Source organism: Furipterus horrens, unplaced genomic scaffold (assembly GCF_987537825.1).
Source record: "Furipterus horrens unplaced genomic scaffold, mFurHor1.1.pri manual_scaffold_12, whole genome shotgun sequence".
Classification (NCBI taxonomy): domain Eukaryota; kingdom Metazoa; phylum Chordata; class Mammalia; order Chiroptera; family Furipteridae; genus Furipterus; species Furipterus horrens.
This window is the reverse complement of record NW_028327182.1, coordinates 98,338,417-98,355,301: the sequence shown is the minus strand read 5'-3', so window position 1 is coordinate 98,355,301 and position 16,885 is coordinate 98,338,417. Positions and strand designations below refer to the sequence as shown.

At 57.4% G+C, this 16,885-nt stretch overlaps 1 protein-coding gene across 1 annotated transcript in view; it reads right to left on the bottom strand.

The window, feature by feature from the left end:
• Positions 1-16,885, bottom strand: part of CSMD1 (CUB and Sushi multiple domains 1) — a 601,662-nt gene that overhangs the window by 67,020 nt on the left and 517,757 nt on the right. Inside the window, exons 39-42 of the mRNA XM_090258247.1 lie at positions 10,965-11,083; positions 7,252-7,321; positions 5,447-5,563; positions 1,616-1,825 (exon numbers count right to left, since the gene is read on the bottom strand). Coding sequence (XP_090114373.1) covers positions 1,616-1,825; positions 5,447-5,563; positions 7,252-7,321; positions 10,965-11,083 — 516 coding nt within the window. The remainder of the gene's footprint in view (positions 1-1,615; positions 1,826-5,446; positions 5,564-7,251; positions 7,322-10,964; positions 11,084-16,885) is intronic.

Here is a 16,885-nt window from a genome sequence, read left to right as displayed (position 1 = left end):
ATTGTCTAATGCAGAACCATGCCTTGTTTTAACCCCAGAAACTGAACTCTAGATGGACCCTAACGAACGGACAGGAGAATACACGTAAACTACCGCTCTGCAGGTTTCAATGACGGAGAACTTAATAGGTTATGAGATACCACAATGATGGCTTATTAAATACGGGAACAGTTACTTCCTGTTCTGTCCTCTGAATCTAAGCTGACGGGCTGCTGGGCCGTCACTCTTGTTAGTAGTCTGAACGGAGCAGACCTAGATTTGGGGGTGGGGTGGCAACTGGGCAGGGGCTAATGACAGACACAGTGGGGCCACGGGGCATGCTGGGGACCTCTCCCGTTGTGGATCCCACTGGTCCACTTTCCCCCTCATACCTAGGCTTCTATTTTAAGAGACCCAAATTCAGGAAATCTACATTTATAATTTATAGTAACAAATTAAGTACTACTGTCTTAAAGTTCAACACAAAATACTATCCTCCTTGAACAATTAAATATTAAAGCTCTGTTTTCAAGGGAAGTCTGTGAAATGAAAGAAAACGAGTGATTTAGCCATGGTGAAAGAAAGGGGCCCTACTTCTGACATTTTCAACATCATTAGAGGCAACAGCAGTCAAGAAAAGGCTGGCTAAACTATTTGGTATGGAATGCTATCACGGTCGATTGAAGCTTTTCTTAGAGATGGCATATTTTGATAGTTTAAAAAAGAATAAAGTTCATTGACTGAATTTTTCCTGGCTTCATTGGGACACGACCAGAAGAGGCCCTAGAGCCATTGTTCCAGGCTGAGAAGTGAGTATGGAGAGATGCTGCCGGGCCCAGGTCTGAGCAGAAGGCCCCGCCCCTGAGCAGAAGGCCCCGCCCTGAGCAGAAGGCCCCTCCCCTGAGCAGAAGGCCCCGCCCTGAGAAGAAGGCCCCTCCCCTGAGCAGAAGGCCCGCCCCCGCTCCTGAGCAGAAGCCCCGCCCCGAGAAGAAGCCCCGCCCCCGAGCAGAAGGCCCCCCGCTCCTGAGCAGAAGCCCCGCCCCGAGAAGAAGCCCCGCCCCCGAGCAGAAGCCCCCCCCCGCTCCTGAGCAGAAGCCCCGCCCCGAGAAGAAGCTCCGCCCCCGAGCAGAAGGCCCCGCCCTGAGCAGAAGGCCCCTCCCCTGAGCAGAAGGCCCCACCCTGAGCAGAAGCCCCGCCCCCGAGCAGAAGGCCCGCCCCCGAGCAGAAGGCCCCGCCCCCCAGCAGAAGGCCCCCGCCCCCCAGCAGAAGGCCCCGCCCCCACCGCAGTTCAGGAGGGTCAAGACCTCCGCGTGGCCAGGAGGACGCAGTGTCCAATGAGAAGACAAGGTGACGGAGAAGCTCTGTGGCCCCGAAGGCATGCGGTGATGGCCGCAGAGGGTGCAGGTGGGGTAGGGTGGGGGACGTGGGGGCCTGTGACCGTGGCATGGTGCTCTCTGCCCTTGGATCTGGGTCCTCCCGGATGACGACAAGGACAGCAATGGCCCTACACTAGTCGGCAGAGCGCTCCCCTGGAATGACCCCAGCTGTCCGAGGTTCTAACCAGTCAGGGGGGCTTGCGCTCCGGGGCCGTTTACACGCGGGCCGGAAGTGCGATGGAGTCGGTCCTGCCCCTCACCTCGGTAAGCCAGCTTAAAGCCCTGGCGGTTTTGCGAGTGGTCGCTGTAGAAGCGGACCAGGGTCTCGTGCGTGGTGCTCAGCAGCGCGGCGGGGAGCCCGGGGCCGCTGAACTGCCCGATCATCGGGCTGCCGGGGTACGGGCCGTTCTGGATCTCCAGGAAGTCGTGGTTAGCCTCCGTAGAAAAATTCAGGAACTGGATATGTGCTCCTAGGAAAAAACGTGCCAATTTAGTGAAAGTTAATATCAAAAAGTGTGACATCAGTGTTCACCCACGGTGATGAAAATTTTAGGAGTCCCCAGATACGGTCTCTGGAGGAGGAAGCAGAACCACACATGCATTTGGGACCACACCGGCCTTGGCTCAGTTCTGCCTGCCATCTAGAAGCCGTGTGACGTTTCTCTGGGCAAGAAGGCCCCGAAGTCACCTTCCTGGCACGACGGGACCCTCACCAGCACTGTTTCACGAGGACACACAGACGCGATACCCTGGGTGCTGACTGGTTCTCCCACGCCCGGCAGGGACGCTGTCCCGCTGCTCTTCTAATCCACGCACCACGCACGCCAGGGTGCATTGTGAGTCCAGCCCCCCAGAAGGCCAGTCCCAGGTTTATCAAGGAAGAGGCCGATACAGGCCTGGAAGTAAATGCAGCAAACTTCGCAGGTGGCTTGTAAGCGGTGTGACCGCCGCACACGAGGCTTGTGAGGCCAGCGAGCGACTGTTTCCATGGTGTTTCACAGGCCAAGCAAGTGCCTGATGTTTGCAAGACAGCCATCCAGTAAGCGCCACCGGGAGGCCCAGAATGTGGTCTGACAGCCTGGCCCAGGGCTACAGGCGGCCGGCTGTCCCAGTGACCAGGGGAGCACGGGGCTGTGCCCGGGGTAAGCCAGCACTGACCACGGAGAGGCAAGGCGAAATCAGAACCATCTCGTCATGTGCGATGGCGCAGGGGCCTTCTTGAGCATGTGACCACTGCGTCTGAAATACTTTAATCACTGAATAGTTCAGATAGAACTCCAAAGGCGTTCATTTTTGCATAAACCCATGCAATTAATTCGGGTTTGTAAAGCCTAAACTGCGCATTCCGATAGCTATTACAGGGTATGCTGCCCGCACCCCAGAAAAGCGTTCCTTGAGTTATTCTCCTGTTCCTGACAGATAAGCAGAGCTCTACTTTTGCTCTTCATCTAAGACACTTGTGTCCTGGGTTTGGAAACTAAAGATAATTGCCGACTTATGTGCAAATGCAGGAAAATATAAAGCAAATGTATCTACTTGGAACGTGAAGTTATCTCAAGCCAGAATCCAGTGAAAAGGGAAGGAGGAAAGCTCCCGTACACGGCGGCAGGGACGCAAACACTGAGGGGCTCCGTAAAACGGGAGGTCATCCCAAACGGCCAGCCCCGGTGACGCTGCCGAGAATGCTGGGAGCAGCGGCGGCAAGGGTGGCCTTGCCGGTGGGGCGGAGTGTCTGGCCAGCGGCCACGCTCCGGGCCCCACCCACCCAGCCACGTTCTCTTTTCTCCCAATTCCCCAGGGAGGCCGTTATTATTACTGTCGCAATTTCACAGGGGAGCAAACCGGGGCGCAGCAAGGGGAGGCGTCCTGTGCACTGCGCAGCATTGCGCACGGCCAGCTCTGACGCCCGAGGACACAGCCCGCCCTGCTGACGCGGCACCTGACAGGCTGGACCAGAGCCACCGGCTCGGGGGGTGAGAGCGCTCCAGCCCTTCCTGGAGAAAACTGTTCTTATTCCGCCTGGCCCACCCGGGTCGGAAGGGAAAGACGGAAAAGCAGCAGCATGTGGAATTCTTCAGGAGACGCGGACGAGGCCGGGCGCTCAGGGAGACGCCTGAGAGGGAGGACCCTGAACGAGTCAGCCGACGCTCAGCCCCGTGTTAGGACGCGGGATCCGTTCAGTCCACACGTGTTGTCTGGGCCTGCACACGAGTGAGCGCTTTGCGCGGCCGGGGGGCCGGTCCCACTGCCAGGCCGTCCCAACGCGGGCCTCCATGCACACCGAGAGGGGGCAGCGCTGTACACTTAGGACTTCTGTAATTGTTTAAAAATAGCACCCCTGTTTCTTCTCTGAAGCGCCAACGATGAGCTATCAGTTTTCTCCCGAATTCCAGCAAATACGTGTGCACGTGTGCGTGTGTGTCTGCCCATGTGTGAGGTGCGCATGTGCACGCGTGTGAGGGACCATGGCAGTGCCCCTGGAGCCCTGGGTCTGCAGTGGCCTGAACACCCATCCCGTTCGTCACCCTCAGCGAGACCGCAGACTCATCACAGAACGACCGCAAACGGCTGCTGAGTCTCCGACGTCCGCGCCTTGGCACCGGGAGGACCTGGGCGGCTGTGACCCAGGCCAGCACCTGGACGCTCACGACATGTCCCACGTGTGGGCATAAAACCAGACGGCAGGGAATGGCTTCAAAGGTGCTCCTTCCACATGTGCTCCCGCGGCCTCCAGCGTTTCAGTCCAGAGGGCGTCGCGCGTTCCCGGCGCCACGGTCGGGAAAGCAATGCGGGCAGCAGGCCCTCGGGGTGGAAACTGCGGGCGGCCAGCCCCTCGGGGGCGCGGGAAGCAGGGAAAGGGGCGCTTCTCTGGTTTGGAATTAAGCTTGGGAAGGAAACGGAAGTACGAGGACTGCAGCATTGTGAACAAAGTGAGCACGTGAAGCGGGGTGAAGCGTCTGCCCCCCTCAGAGCGCCCCTGCGCACCGGGAACCGGACTGGGGCCCAGCGCTGACCCGGCTTCCGCGGAACCCGTCCGCTCTTGGACGTTCAGCAGAGCGTGTCCAGTCTGGCACCCTGACGCCAAAATGAAGGGACTACAATAAGTCTAACCCAGTTCTCCTCGCCACAGCTCACGAATACAGGGGCATGTGTTTTGACAATGAGACCACCTCACACGCGGGACGTGAACCTCACCTGCAGGCCTCATGCTGCCCACGTCCCCCCCGGCCGCTGCTGCTGAGTACACACGTCCCCTCCTCCCCTCCCACAGAACAGCTGCTTCGTTCTGGAACGGACAGGGTCTCTGGTAAAGCTTTGAAAATGTCATAAACACGACGGTGTCCTAGGGGAGAGACGTGACTTCTGCTCCCGGTCACTGGCCTTTCACAATGTTTCACTAGTAACAATGGTTTAGGACGCGCGTCCCCGATGCCTCTGTCCTAGGACCCTGGGGACCTGGTGTGACAGCTCGCTGCCTTTAAGGCTGTCACGGGTGGGGACGCCCAGGTAACGAGCCTGAAGACATGGTGGCCGCGAGGCAGACAGGGCGTCCAACTTGCACGCTGCCCGCGCAGGTCTGAAGGAGCCGGGGTGGGGCGGGCGAGCTCAGAGCCATGAAAATGGATGAGCTGAGAGTTCAAACTAAATGTTACCAAAAGCCACTTCTATGAGCAGAAATCAGTACGACACATTCATTTACAAAATGTGTAAAGTGACACTTAAACGGGTCATTGCCTGAGAAAGCCTTGGGTCTGTTCAAAGCGCACAGCGGCCATCCTGAGCGCCACAGCCAACCCGGGAGGCAGGATGGTCCCGGGCAGACGCGGCTCAAGGAGCGAGAGCCACCCGCCGCGCATCGGGGCGTCTCCTGGACCTGCGCTCAGCGACACCGTGTGCCCTGGGACAGTCGCACGTCCCGACCGACCTTCCAGTCCCTTCCTGCTCTTAAGGTCCTTCTGGCCCAGCGTCCCGGAGCCCGTGGGCTGCGCTCAGTCACAGGCGCTGCCCCTGCGGAGTGCGGCTGCGTGTCCCCGGCCGTGGGCCTGCTCAGACGGGAGCGAGGGAGCCGAGCGTCAGGAGCCCGTACTCACCGTAGCCGACGGGCAGGGAGATCCGCCAGGTGCAGTCCAGATTGTTGGGGTACACGCCCGGGAAGCCGGGGCTCAGGATCACGCCGCCCAGGCTGCTCCGCGTCCCGCCACAGGTCGCTGCCGAGGGGAGAATGGTTCGGGTATAAACTCTCTTCCTCAGTATGATTATTTAAAAAAAAAGTAGGACGTGAGATTTCCAAGGGCTAGTGAGTAAAATATCTCCGTGTGAACGGGGAGGCCCCAGCCCTGCAGCTCCAGGTCCTCGTGAGCAACCAGCGAACCCGACAAAAGCCTCCCCCACTCCCGAGCCAGCCCCACCTCCTGAGAGCTGCTTGGGGCCCCGGTGCGCTTCCCAACCGCAAGCCCCCTCGGGCCTCGTGAAGAATCAGGAGCAGAAGGTGCCGCACCTCTGACTCGTGAGTACGTGAGGCACGTTCAAAAAAAGGGAAACATCAAGTACATGTGACAAGAGGCCAGCGCTTCCAACAGGACAGTTGTCACCCACTGCCGGGCGCCAGCAGGACGCTATTGGTCGAATGCCCGCTGAGGGCGGAGTTCAGTTAAAGTTTAAAACATTAAGTCCCCACACTCGAGGGAACATTCTTTATTTAAAACTCAACAAGAAAGCGACATTCTGCCAGAAAAAGCGGTGTGGCAGCGGGTGGTCCCCGAGAGCTGGGGGCCCTTGTCCCTGTCTCCCTCCAAATCGCCCGGGAGTTCGAGGTCTCCACGCCCTCGGCTGCGTCTGGTCAGGTGCCCTCTGCAGGCCTGGTGTCTCTCTTCACCCAGACGCCACCCTCACACACACAGAACACCGGCCACTGGGAACGTCGCCCCCTTGTGAATGGACACAGGACCGGGACTGTGAGTGGGTGTGTGACGTGCCCGGACAGGACTGTCACGGAGGCGGAAGTCTGAGTTGTTGGCACGGTTTGGCTTAGTTCTGTTTTCTGCTGTGCACACTCTGCTTCCCGTGCAGGGCAGGTAAGGGGTTTGTTACTGAAAACCCTGAGATCCTGGGACTCCCGCCCCAGGAGGGCACCTGCAGGTGCGCGCGAGACACCCGCGGGCTCTGGGTGTGGCTCCCACAGTCCTTGGGCCGGAGGCAGGGAGGGCCTGGAGGGGCGACCGAGCGCCCATCATCGCGACCCGCTCCCTGTGAGCGTCAGTCGGCACTGGTCACGCGTGAATCAATGTGACTGAGGGCCCACTGTGTGCTGGCTGCGCCGCCCTGCGTGAGATCCTCGGGGCCGCAGGGAGAGGAGGGCGGTGACGTGAAATGTGGTCTGCGTGTGAGAAAGTGGAGTGAGTCAGGCACGTGGGGCCAGACCTTCCCGGGGCCGCCGTGTGTGGCCTGAAGGTGGGACCCGGGACGGGGCAGGCGGAGGGTAGGAAGGGAGAGGCCGTTCCCTGCAGGGCGAACCCGGAGGGGGTGCCTGCGCCTCACCGATGGGTGAGTGCGAGATTTGGGGAGATCAGAGGTAGTGCAGAAAAGCAACGATAAACAGAACAGAAACTTTGAAAAGGTTGGACCATTACTGCTTATCTTTTCTCTTGCGTGACGGCCTATGCAGCAGGCAGGGTGCTGCCCGGGAGGGTCGGGCACCGGGCCGGTCAGGGGAGGGGTGTGTGGCCGGACGGGGGCCACGCTGTGTGGGGGCCAGGGTGGCGGGCGGGAGGGCTGCGGGTCCCGGGCCCGACCACGAGCCGAGCCGTACAAGCCCCTTGTGGAAGCTGGGACCCCTGTCTTTTGGCTCAAAGAGACGCCGCAGGCCCACGGGGCGCAGGGCGGGGCGCGTCCCTACCGATGCACAGGGGGGCCGGGTAGTTCCAGCGCCGCACGGTCCCCGGCATGCAGGAGATGTGGGAGCGGCCCTGCGGAGAGAAGACAGGAGGCTCACTCACCCGCGCGCAGGGTGTCTGAGGGTCAAGGTCGGGGACGCCATCCGTGCCTGCTTCAGATGGCAGTGCCTTTCCCAGAAGTTCGAAGGGGTTTCTGCTGCTGTCCCTCCGTGAGTCACGTACCGTGAATCGCAGTAGGAAAACCTGGCTGTGTTTCTTTTCATTAAAAAAAACCCCACCTCTACCACGTCCCTCCCCACAGTCTGTGTTTCTGCCAGGCGCCCCGCCCGACTGAGCAAAGTGCTGTTTGCTTGTTTCCCATCAGAAGTTGCGGCCTCGGGTCTGAGAGGCTGGAAGCGACCAGGAAATACTGGGCGCGGGTGCAAAGGCTGGAATGCCGGCCGTGAACTATCCGCGTAGGGAAAGGGAGCGCCGTTCCGCGCCTGCGGCTGAGGCACGGGCCGCACCCACGCTGCATCTCGGCAGGAACCAGGTCAGCTCCTCCTCCCTCCGAGAGAAAGGGACCTGATTACTCACTTCGGGATCAGACAGCCCCACAGGCTGTCAAGGTCATGAAACTCATCCGCATCACCTGGGTATCTCTGACCTTTAAATACATGAAGTTGTCAGCTTTCAACGCCCCAAACCGGCTCCATTTTCCCTCTTAGCAATCGCAGAGCAGAGGGTTAGACTTGAGACCTTTTGTGCTCAAATCTCTCTTACCACGAAGAGAAGGCAGTGGGCGTGCACCTCAGTGCGCAGACCATTGGTTTTTATCTGTTTCCTCCCTGTGACTCGGTGGCCTTGTCTGCCGTGCATACTTATCTTGTGAATTCCGGTTTGCCACCCAGAACTGGTGTGGAGGCGGCTGGAAAACAAATCTGTAATTCACACTGGATAACGCAGCCCCATCGGGGGCACATCCCATAGGAATTCGTGCTGACGCGGCAGTTTTTAAGGACACCCCGGTTCCCGGAGCACAGACGCGTCTCAGACCCTGAGCGTCTGCTCCTGATCTCACTTCCTCGGGTCTCCTGACGTCTCGGCGCCGTTACGGTAAAGAAAGCCTGCCCTTATCCGGGAAGAGGACATTCTGGGAGACGCTTCTGCCGCTCTGGGCGCCCTCACTCTTTGATCCATTAAATCATCTCCCATCTGGTGTCTTCTCAGTTGTGGAGAAACATAAATGCAAAAGCCTTTAAAGATCTTTATAAACGACCAGCAACGAGACAGTCATTTATTACCCATCTAGCTGATACGCTGCTATTGATTTCGGTAGAGACATTTCATATCCGTGATTCCAGCTGAAACTCTCTTTCAATCCTCATCTGAGGACATGCTTATTGATTTTAGAGAAGGGGGAAGGGAGGGAGACAGAGATGGAGAAAATCATCGATGGGAGGGAGAAGCCTCGATCGGACTGGGAACCGAACCCTAACCTTACCATTTACAGGACGACGCTCCATCCCACTGGGCCCCACGGCCCAGGGCTCCCCCTGAGATTTTGCTCGTAGATCCAAAACAAGACAGGACCCAGGGTATTTGCTTACTAACTTAAAACGGAAATTGCCCGGTTTCCAGTTTGGAAGAGCAGTAAAGCAAATGCACAGAAGATGGAAATCATAAATCATGCCAGCATTCAGGACTTACTTCCCCCACGTCAGGCCACGGCTGCTCTATGCCATGTCCCCAAGGGTCACTCGGGTGCATGTTCAGGAGGAACGGCGCTTTGCACGACCTGGGTGCCATTTTTGCGTGCTGACATTCCAAAAACGCTAACGTGTTAGCAAAACAGCGGACCAGAGCCGGGGACCTCGCTCGGAACCCTGCTTTCACTCAGGTGCTCAGCGGCCCGCAGCCTGTGAGTCCCCAGCCTGACCCTGGCTGCAGGGCAGGAAAGACAGCTTGGTTTGCATCTGAAACACAGAGCCAGGAAGTGGCCGGGCTGAGCTCCACAGATGGGCGTCTGTCTGTCTGTCTGTCTGCTGGCCTTCGTCTCTAAGCAGGACACTGGACAAGTCATTACAAGAAGGGTCTTCATTAAATAATTCTTCCCGTCTCCTCCTCTGGGGGCCGTTGTAGACGCGCAGAGAAGATGCTTGAGTCACTGCAAAGAAGCCTCACAGACGAGCAGAAAGACGGCCACGAGCAGGTACGGAGAGGCCACGTGACGGTTCCCTGGGCCAGTCCCCTCACAAGGCAAGGGAAGCAGGCGCCCAGGCAGGTGCCGCACACTCGCCATTTATGGTGCGACCCAGAGAAAGGCAGGAGCATGAGTGCCAGACGTCCCCTCAGACAAGGCCCTCGGGACTGGCCTCCCAGACCCTCCTCCTATAACCTGTGGCCCGGGAGAGCCGGTCTCCGAGAACCAGGGAAAGGAGCCTTCGTGTGCTTGGCAGGAAGCCGGACTTTCAGCGCTTCGTCCTCTGCTCCGGGCCGGGCTCCGCCCGTCATTCCACAGTCCCCGCAGTCACTGCGCGTGGGGCAGGGGTTCTTACGCAGGTGCCTTTACACCCTGCATGTCTCTAACGACGGCCAGGACAGATGTCCTGGGCTGGGGGGGCCCAGGTGCTTTACTAACACTGTCTCCCATCCTACACGTGAGGTGCTCCCCACAGGCAGGCCCACTGGAGTGGCTCCCAGGTGCCCACCTCCCCAGGGTCTGCCACACCCTCTGTCTCTCAGAGCTGCGCTCGGGTTCCACTGGGGACCGGCACTGGGGACCGGCAGTGGGGACGGCTGAGGACAGCAGGAGGCCCTGCAGGGGGCGCGCGGTGGCCTGCACACCGGGAGCGTGAGATTTGCTGTTCCTGCTGGGAGTCCCCTCAGCTCTGCAAGGGGCTCCCTCCAACACACGTGCGGAACCATGTAAAACGACACAAAACGGTGTCCCTTCTCCGCCGTGTGGCCGCACCGGGAGGCGGGCGGGGACTCTGACACTGGCCCTGCTCTGCTCTGCAGCTGGTAACAGATACAACTAAACACTTCCCCGACGTGCGTCCAGCGTCCGGACTGTGATAACCAGACAGCCAAAACAAACAAGGGAGCAAACAGGCAGCAAAGCGCGCTCTCCCGCCGGCATGGACGGAAGGCTGGACCCGCAAGCGGGCGTCAACGCCTCTGCTGGACTTGGAAACAGCCGTGCTTAGGTGATCGATACGGCGTGCTGACAGAGAGAACGATCTAAGAGCGATGCTCAGTGACCAGCAGAAGCCCTTCTGGGGGCGAGCTCGCGTGTGTTTTAGCCAGAAAATAAACAGCAGAAAGTGACTCACGCTGCTGCCTACGATTCTGTCATAAAGTGTACTAAGCGTTCTGCATAGAAATGTTACACAAACATGAAAAGATGATAGAAGCGCATACTTAGGGTCTCCCGAAAGCCACCCGACGCTGTTGCACGGGGCGGGCCCTCGGGGAGGTTTCCCGAGCGGGCGCAGGGCAGACCCAGCGCCCACAACGCCCACACTCTGTCCCTCCTGCGTTGTCTGCGGAGCTCCTGGGAGAATGGCCGCTTAGAAATAAAACAATTAGGAGCGCAAAACGCTCAACTGTGAAGGAGCTCTGTGTCACGCAGAAGCCATCTCCACGTCCTACGTCAGGTGACCCACTCGTGTGATGCGTGTGACGACTTCGATCGGCACAGCGAGGGAGGGAAGCGGAGGCGGCGGGGACCTACCTGCAGCGTGTACCCGGGCGCACACTGGAAGGCCAGCACATCGTTCACCATGTACCGGTCGCCCGTCTTCAGCCCGTTGCTGGGCAGGGCCGGCTCCGGGCAGGCGGCGAGTCCTACGGCTGGGGGAACGCAGACACATTAGACGTGGCGCAGGGCGCACCCTGTCCTTGCTCGTGACCCTAAAGGGCTCTCCCTGCGGCCCTCCTCCTGTAGGAAGGGCGGAGACCTTAACTCCCTCCCGTCCGCCTGCCAAGGAGATGTGAGGTCACTTACCCGGCGGGGAGCTAATTCTTAATTATTCATTTATTTCAGCTTAATGTTGATGCGTTTTGCTTTGAATACTAATTAATGTTATTCTTGATTTCTTTAAATGAAACTTGTCACTCCTGTGTTTCACATTAAACATTAAATTCTGATGCAGACACGATTTGAAGAATCTTTAAAGAACTATGTTCCTTATTAGATGCAAAACCCCACGATATTTCTCTTATTGTTTTTCAAACATACTTAACAGTCTTCATGAGAAGTGCTACGTGTGAATCTGGGAGTCCTACCTTTTCAGAAAAATAATGTGGGAACAAATGTTTCATATTCAACCTCTCTCTCATTTAAAGGAAACAAGAATATAATTCTCATGAAGTCTGTTCTTAGGTCAACAGAACCAATACTTACAGACCCTAAAGGTGTAATCTTTTCTAGATGAAATGGCTTTTAGTCAAGGCACTGACAACAGCTTACACATCTCACAGAATGCTGGGATTCAGCCTCAGAGAGCACAGACATTATTGGTGAGTATTATTTAACCCTTGCCACACCCATAAACACAATATGCCGCATCGGACCTCACTGCAAACACCCAGAGCCAGAGATAAGGGCTCCCGATTTCGGGGTTACAGGCGGCACCACGGGCTGCTTCTGAGCGGCGCAGGGACGGCGTCTGCCCTGGAGCTGGGGGACCGAGTGCGGAGCCAGGACAGGCCGCCCTTGGAGGCCCCAGACCCCAGACCTGGGCACCCTCCTGGTCGCTGTGCAGACCCATCGCTTGCTCTAGTGCTCACAAGAGCCCCGGGACGGACTTCCCGCACCGGAGCTGAAGGAAAAGGGCAGGTCCAGGTGGCAGGTCACGCTGCCCGCCACCGCGCGCAGACCCGTCTGCCTGCTGGGTACAGCCGGGCTCACTGTCCTCTACTGCCTGGCCCCGGGGGGCACACCCGGGATGCAGCCTGCAGAGGGGCCCTCCCTGACCCGCGGAGCCGCGGTCCACACGGGGACCCTGTCCCTGGCGGTTCTCACGCGTTCAAGTCTGAGATCCAGCACTTTGCCTGGCTTCCCCCCAAACCTGAGAGAGGAAACCAGGTGCGGGAAGTGTCTTCCCTGCACAGGGTGACGGTTCACGGGGACCGCGAGCTGACCTGGCGGCGAATCCGAGCCCCGGAGCACAGCGGCGCGCTGTGCCACAGCGTCCCCCTAAGCGGAAACGGGTTTCCCCCGAACCGGCGGCGCGTTACAAAGCAGAAAGGCCATACGCATTAAGTGGCGATATTTTTTATTCCTGGCGCATTTGGGGCTTTCCACAGACCATGAAATTACTAAGTATGAAAAGAAATACAATCGCTTAGGCTTCTAGCCTGTTTCCCTGGAGCATGTCTAGCTGACCCCTTTCTATTGTTAGCTTCAGAGCACAGACTGCAGCCCTGTTTCAGCTTCACCTGCTTGTCCTATCGGATACGGGCAAGGTCAGCCGCCATAGTCACTTGCTTCTTAAAGTCTGACGCTGAGCAAGTGTCCTTAAAATTCTCTTGGTATAGCATCCTAGCTATAACCTGGAATAATGAAAAGCGAGGTCATGGCGGTAACACGCTATCACTGGGGACCCTGCACGTCCACCTCTGCCACAGCGGAGACCAGAGAACACCCATGACCGCAAAAGGCACAAAACGGTGAGAGGAAAGTGTGTTGGAGCTAAGAGAACCGTGACAGTAACTCACAACTAAATTTAGTTCACCGACTCCCCTTCCTTTGTGAAGAACGGGTTTTCAGGCAAGTTCTCCATCGGTTCATCACGCTAATTTAACTGCATTTATTGTATGCCAATTTGTTTTCATTTCCCTCTTCCCTGAAATGTGTGAATCCAGCGCATCCCGTGGAAAAAGAAACTTGCATCTATATCTGCACCTGCAGGGCGATAATACATTTCTGAATAGATAAAAAGGGTACAGAAATGCTCTCCGTCAGCGAGTGATCAGGTCGGCCGCAGGCAGGGTTACAGGCAGGGGCTGCTGTTTGAAGACAGAATCGTCTCCCCGCCCACCCTGGTCCCCGTCACCACATGCTCCGTGTCGGGTGGAAGCCAAGGGCCCTGCGGTGTCTGCTTGGCACTCGCAGCAACATCTCCCAGTGACGCCACGTAAATGGCCTCGGGGAAGCAGGCATGTGCGTGCAGAAGTCGGGGGGCAGAGAGGGGACGCGTTCCCACGATGACCCACAGGCACCTGTGAGCGATCAAGCCACCCTGGGCCAGAGCCCGGGCACATTCCAAACGTGGGATCTGTCCCCCAGCGGGGCTGAGCTCGCGGACAGCGCTGGGAGTGGTTCCAGCCGCGGTGACCGTGGGGCTACGTCACGCACGCGGTGTCCCCTTCGGGTCTGGAAACCGCACCTCAGGCACAGCGGACAGAGCAGACACAGTGCATGACGGGCACTGCGGGGACCCTGGGGACCCCGCCCTGTGCTTGAAAGGGAGGGGGGCCCTTGCAGAGACAGCCCCACGGTGGGCATTCCGGCCCGAAACACAGGGGCGAGAGGGAGGGTGCAAAACCTCAGTAACTTAGAGGACGGACCCACTCACTTCCCGGCCTGCAGGGGACAGAAGCAGGTGCGCGGAAGAATTCTGGGCGGAGAGAGAAGGTTACACTCTTTGCATTTAATCATCACTCTAACCAAAGCGGGAACCAATGACGCGAGGATGGCCGGCCGCCTGGGGTCTGATAAACGTGGACGGGAGGACTCGGGCCCGTAACTGAACACGCTGCTCTTCCAAACGTCTAAAAGGAGAAGGGTCCTTCACAAGCCCACGCTGGGGGCGCGGGGTTAGAAGAACGCTGTTATCGCTGAGGGAAACTGATCAAGAATGCTGCTAAATCCCGGGTGGCAGTCTCACCGAAGCGACAGACAAAACCCGTCACCGACAAGTATTCATTTAGACACGAAGACAGACATGCAGAGAGACACATGCAAATAGAAGAGCCGTTCTGAAGACTTCCTCAAATAAGGCTCTAAAACACAACCCTCTGATAGAAGAATTCCAAGTTACTTTTCAGAAGTAGGGACGTCTAGAAGGTCAGATTGTCGCAGCGTAAGCACAGGTTTTAGAGAAAGGGTGCCCAGTTCTCTCAAAGCACAGGCCACTTATATTCCGTATCGTCAGAGACGAGATAGCAGAAGACGGGAAGAGATGTTTCTTTAAAAGGTTCTTCACGAATGACCTGGCTCTGAATCACCAGGCACCTGATCAAAGAGAAAGACTATTGTGCTTCCTAGGGGCTCAGACCTCCTGCTGGAAAGAAACAATAAAACACAGAGGAATGTTTTATGCACCATGGTGCTTAGACCATATTATCTGCAGGTATATGCTCCATCATTTCAAATGTAAAACCTGGGACCTTAGAAACGTGCTGATTTATAGCATTGTGATCCCATTTCGAGGGGAGCAGAGGAAGCACCCAGCCTGTGGAAGCAAAGACTGTAAAACAAAGCCAAGAGAGAGACGAGGGTCCTGATTTTATCCTCAGATGTGGAAGGCGTGCAGAAGAACCCGCCTCACTGGGTCTTTGTGGCCATTATGCTAAATCCACCCGGCAACATTCAGAGAACGCTTCGCTGGAATCTGGAAAATGAAAATGATTTTGAGATATAAGACGCATGCAATTGTTTTGCCAAATGTTTTAAGCAGAACAAATGAGATCTTTGTAGCTACAGCTGAAATAACTTTGAGCCTTTTTTCTCAAGTTAGCACTGGCCTCCTTCTGTTGGTCTCAGACTTCACGACTCAAAAAACAGAACAAAACAAAAAAACCACGTCATGCTGATGGGAGAGATCCAAACAATGATGAAGACAATAACCAAAGAAAGAGGAAAGCAGAGCCAATGGAGAGACGAACAGAGGTGGGTTACTGGGCAGGCAAAGAAGTCAGAGAACATACATGTAGACACATGAGCATTCAATACAGACGTGCGCTGTAGGATATACAGGCTATTTTTATTTTTAAGAACAGTGTCGAGCACACTGTTTACTGTATTAATTAAATAACAGCTATTCCTCTGCACAAATCCCTCTCTCTTTACCTGCTCACAGGCAGGAGGCAGCCTGCGGCAGAGGGCGGCTGACATTCCCTGTAAACCCACTCATGAAAGTTTGTAGTAAAGGGCCCTCAGCGTGCTGGGAAACAGGGGAGTGGAGAAATTGCAGCCTCACGTAGGGAGATGTCACGGGAGTTGACGGCACACGAAATGTGTGCCACATGTCACGGTCACAGAGCCTAGCATGGCTCTCACCATGTGTGGCTAGTCCGCCCGTCCTCAGGACGGCAGAGAGCACCCCCGGGTACAACCCCGTGGATTAGCAGAGCGGCGCCCTCAGAAAGGACCGGCTGTCAGTCTAGTGCACACGCAGAGGGAACGCCTGCTACCTGTCAACCGCCGCGGGGCCCGGCCACATACGAAATGCTGCTCACGGTCCTCCCCTGCCAACCCTTACACATGACGTCCGCCTCAGCGACACAGAAAGGCACCCAGCAGCACGTGCATGTCCCGTCACGCCCCGGGTTTCTGAGCGACAACGGCCCCTCCAGGTTTCCTGAAGTCTGCTCAGGTGGCTTCGTTTGTGCATCAGACAGACCGATCGGAATGACGATCAGGTAAAGGGTGGACGGCGATGCCCCTGACGGCGCGGACACATGCCACCCCTCCCCACGGCTGCCCTCACGCCCCTGTCAGAACGAGCCGTCTCCCTACACGCACCTTTCGTGAACCTGCGCACTACGCGCACCCACAGAAAATGCGAGGCAGCTCGGAAATAGGTAGAGATCAAACCCATCCGCATAATAAAACAGCAAAGCGTATACGCTTCCATCTAAAAGGGAGCCCCGGAAAGACGAGCTCCTTGTCTCCGTGAAGCACTTCTTCCTCATGGACATGACGACCTGCTAATGAAAGAACCCGAACACAAACACGGGAACCCACGCGACTCGCTGAGTCCCTCTGAAAGGTCAAAGGAAGAAGACGGGAGACGCACTCTTTGCCACGATCCCGAGGAACTGAGAACCTAATTGTGTGTCAAGGAGACACGGGTGGGAACGGAAGTGCGCAGATGGTCATCGGAGCCTGGGGCCCGGCCAGAGGAGCTCCTGGGGGTGAGGCCGGCTCTCAAGAGCACGGAGGGGCGGGGACAGGTGTCACATGGGGGGACTGGCAGAGGGTGCTGGCGGGCTGCGTGTGACCGAATTAAACGGCTTTTCAGGAAAACGACGGGCGATGCCCCGATGGACGCGTCCCGTGGAGACCCGGGATCTGGGCCTTTGAGAAGGAGGTCAGGCTCTGAGCGCGGAGATGTTTGGGGATCCATCCAAGTGTGGCTCCGCGCTGAGAGCACGGCAGACAGGGAACCGTCTGGGAAGTCGTGGCTGCCATGCGTGACAATGACAAGATTCAGGGGAACAAACACTTAACAACAGACGTCCAATGAGCGGACTGATGAGGAGCCTTTCCCCCGGGGCACGCCCGTCGGGAAGCGCTGCGTGACGATCACGCACGGGGACAGCAGCCTTCCAGGAAAGATTTCCACATGTCCGTGCCTGACTCCACAGGTCACAGAGAACACGCAGCTCTGAGCAGGGGGGGGGCGGGGGGGCGTGGAAACCCAA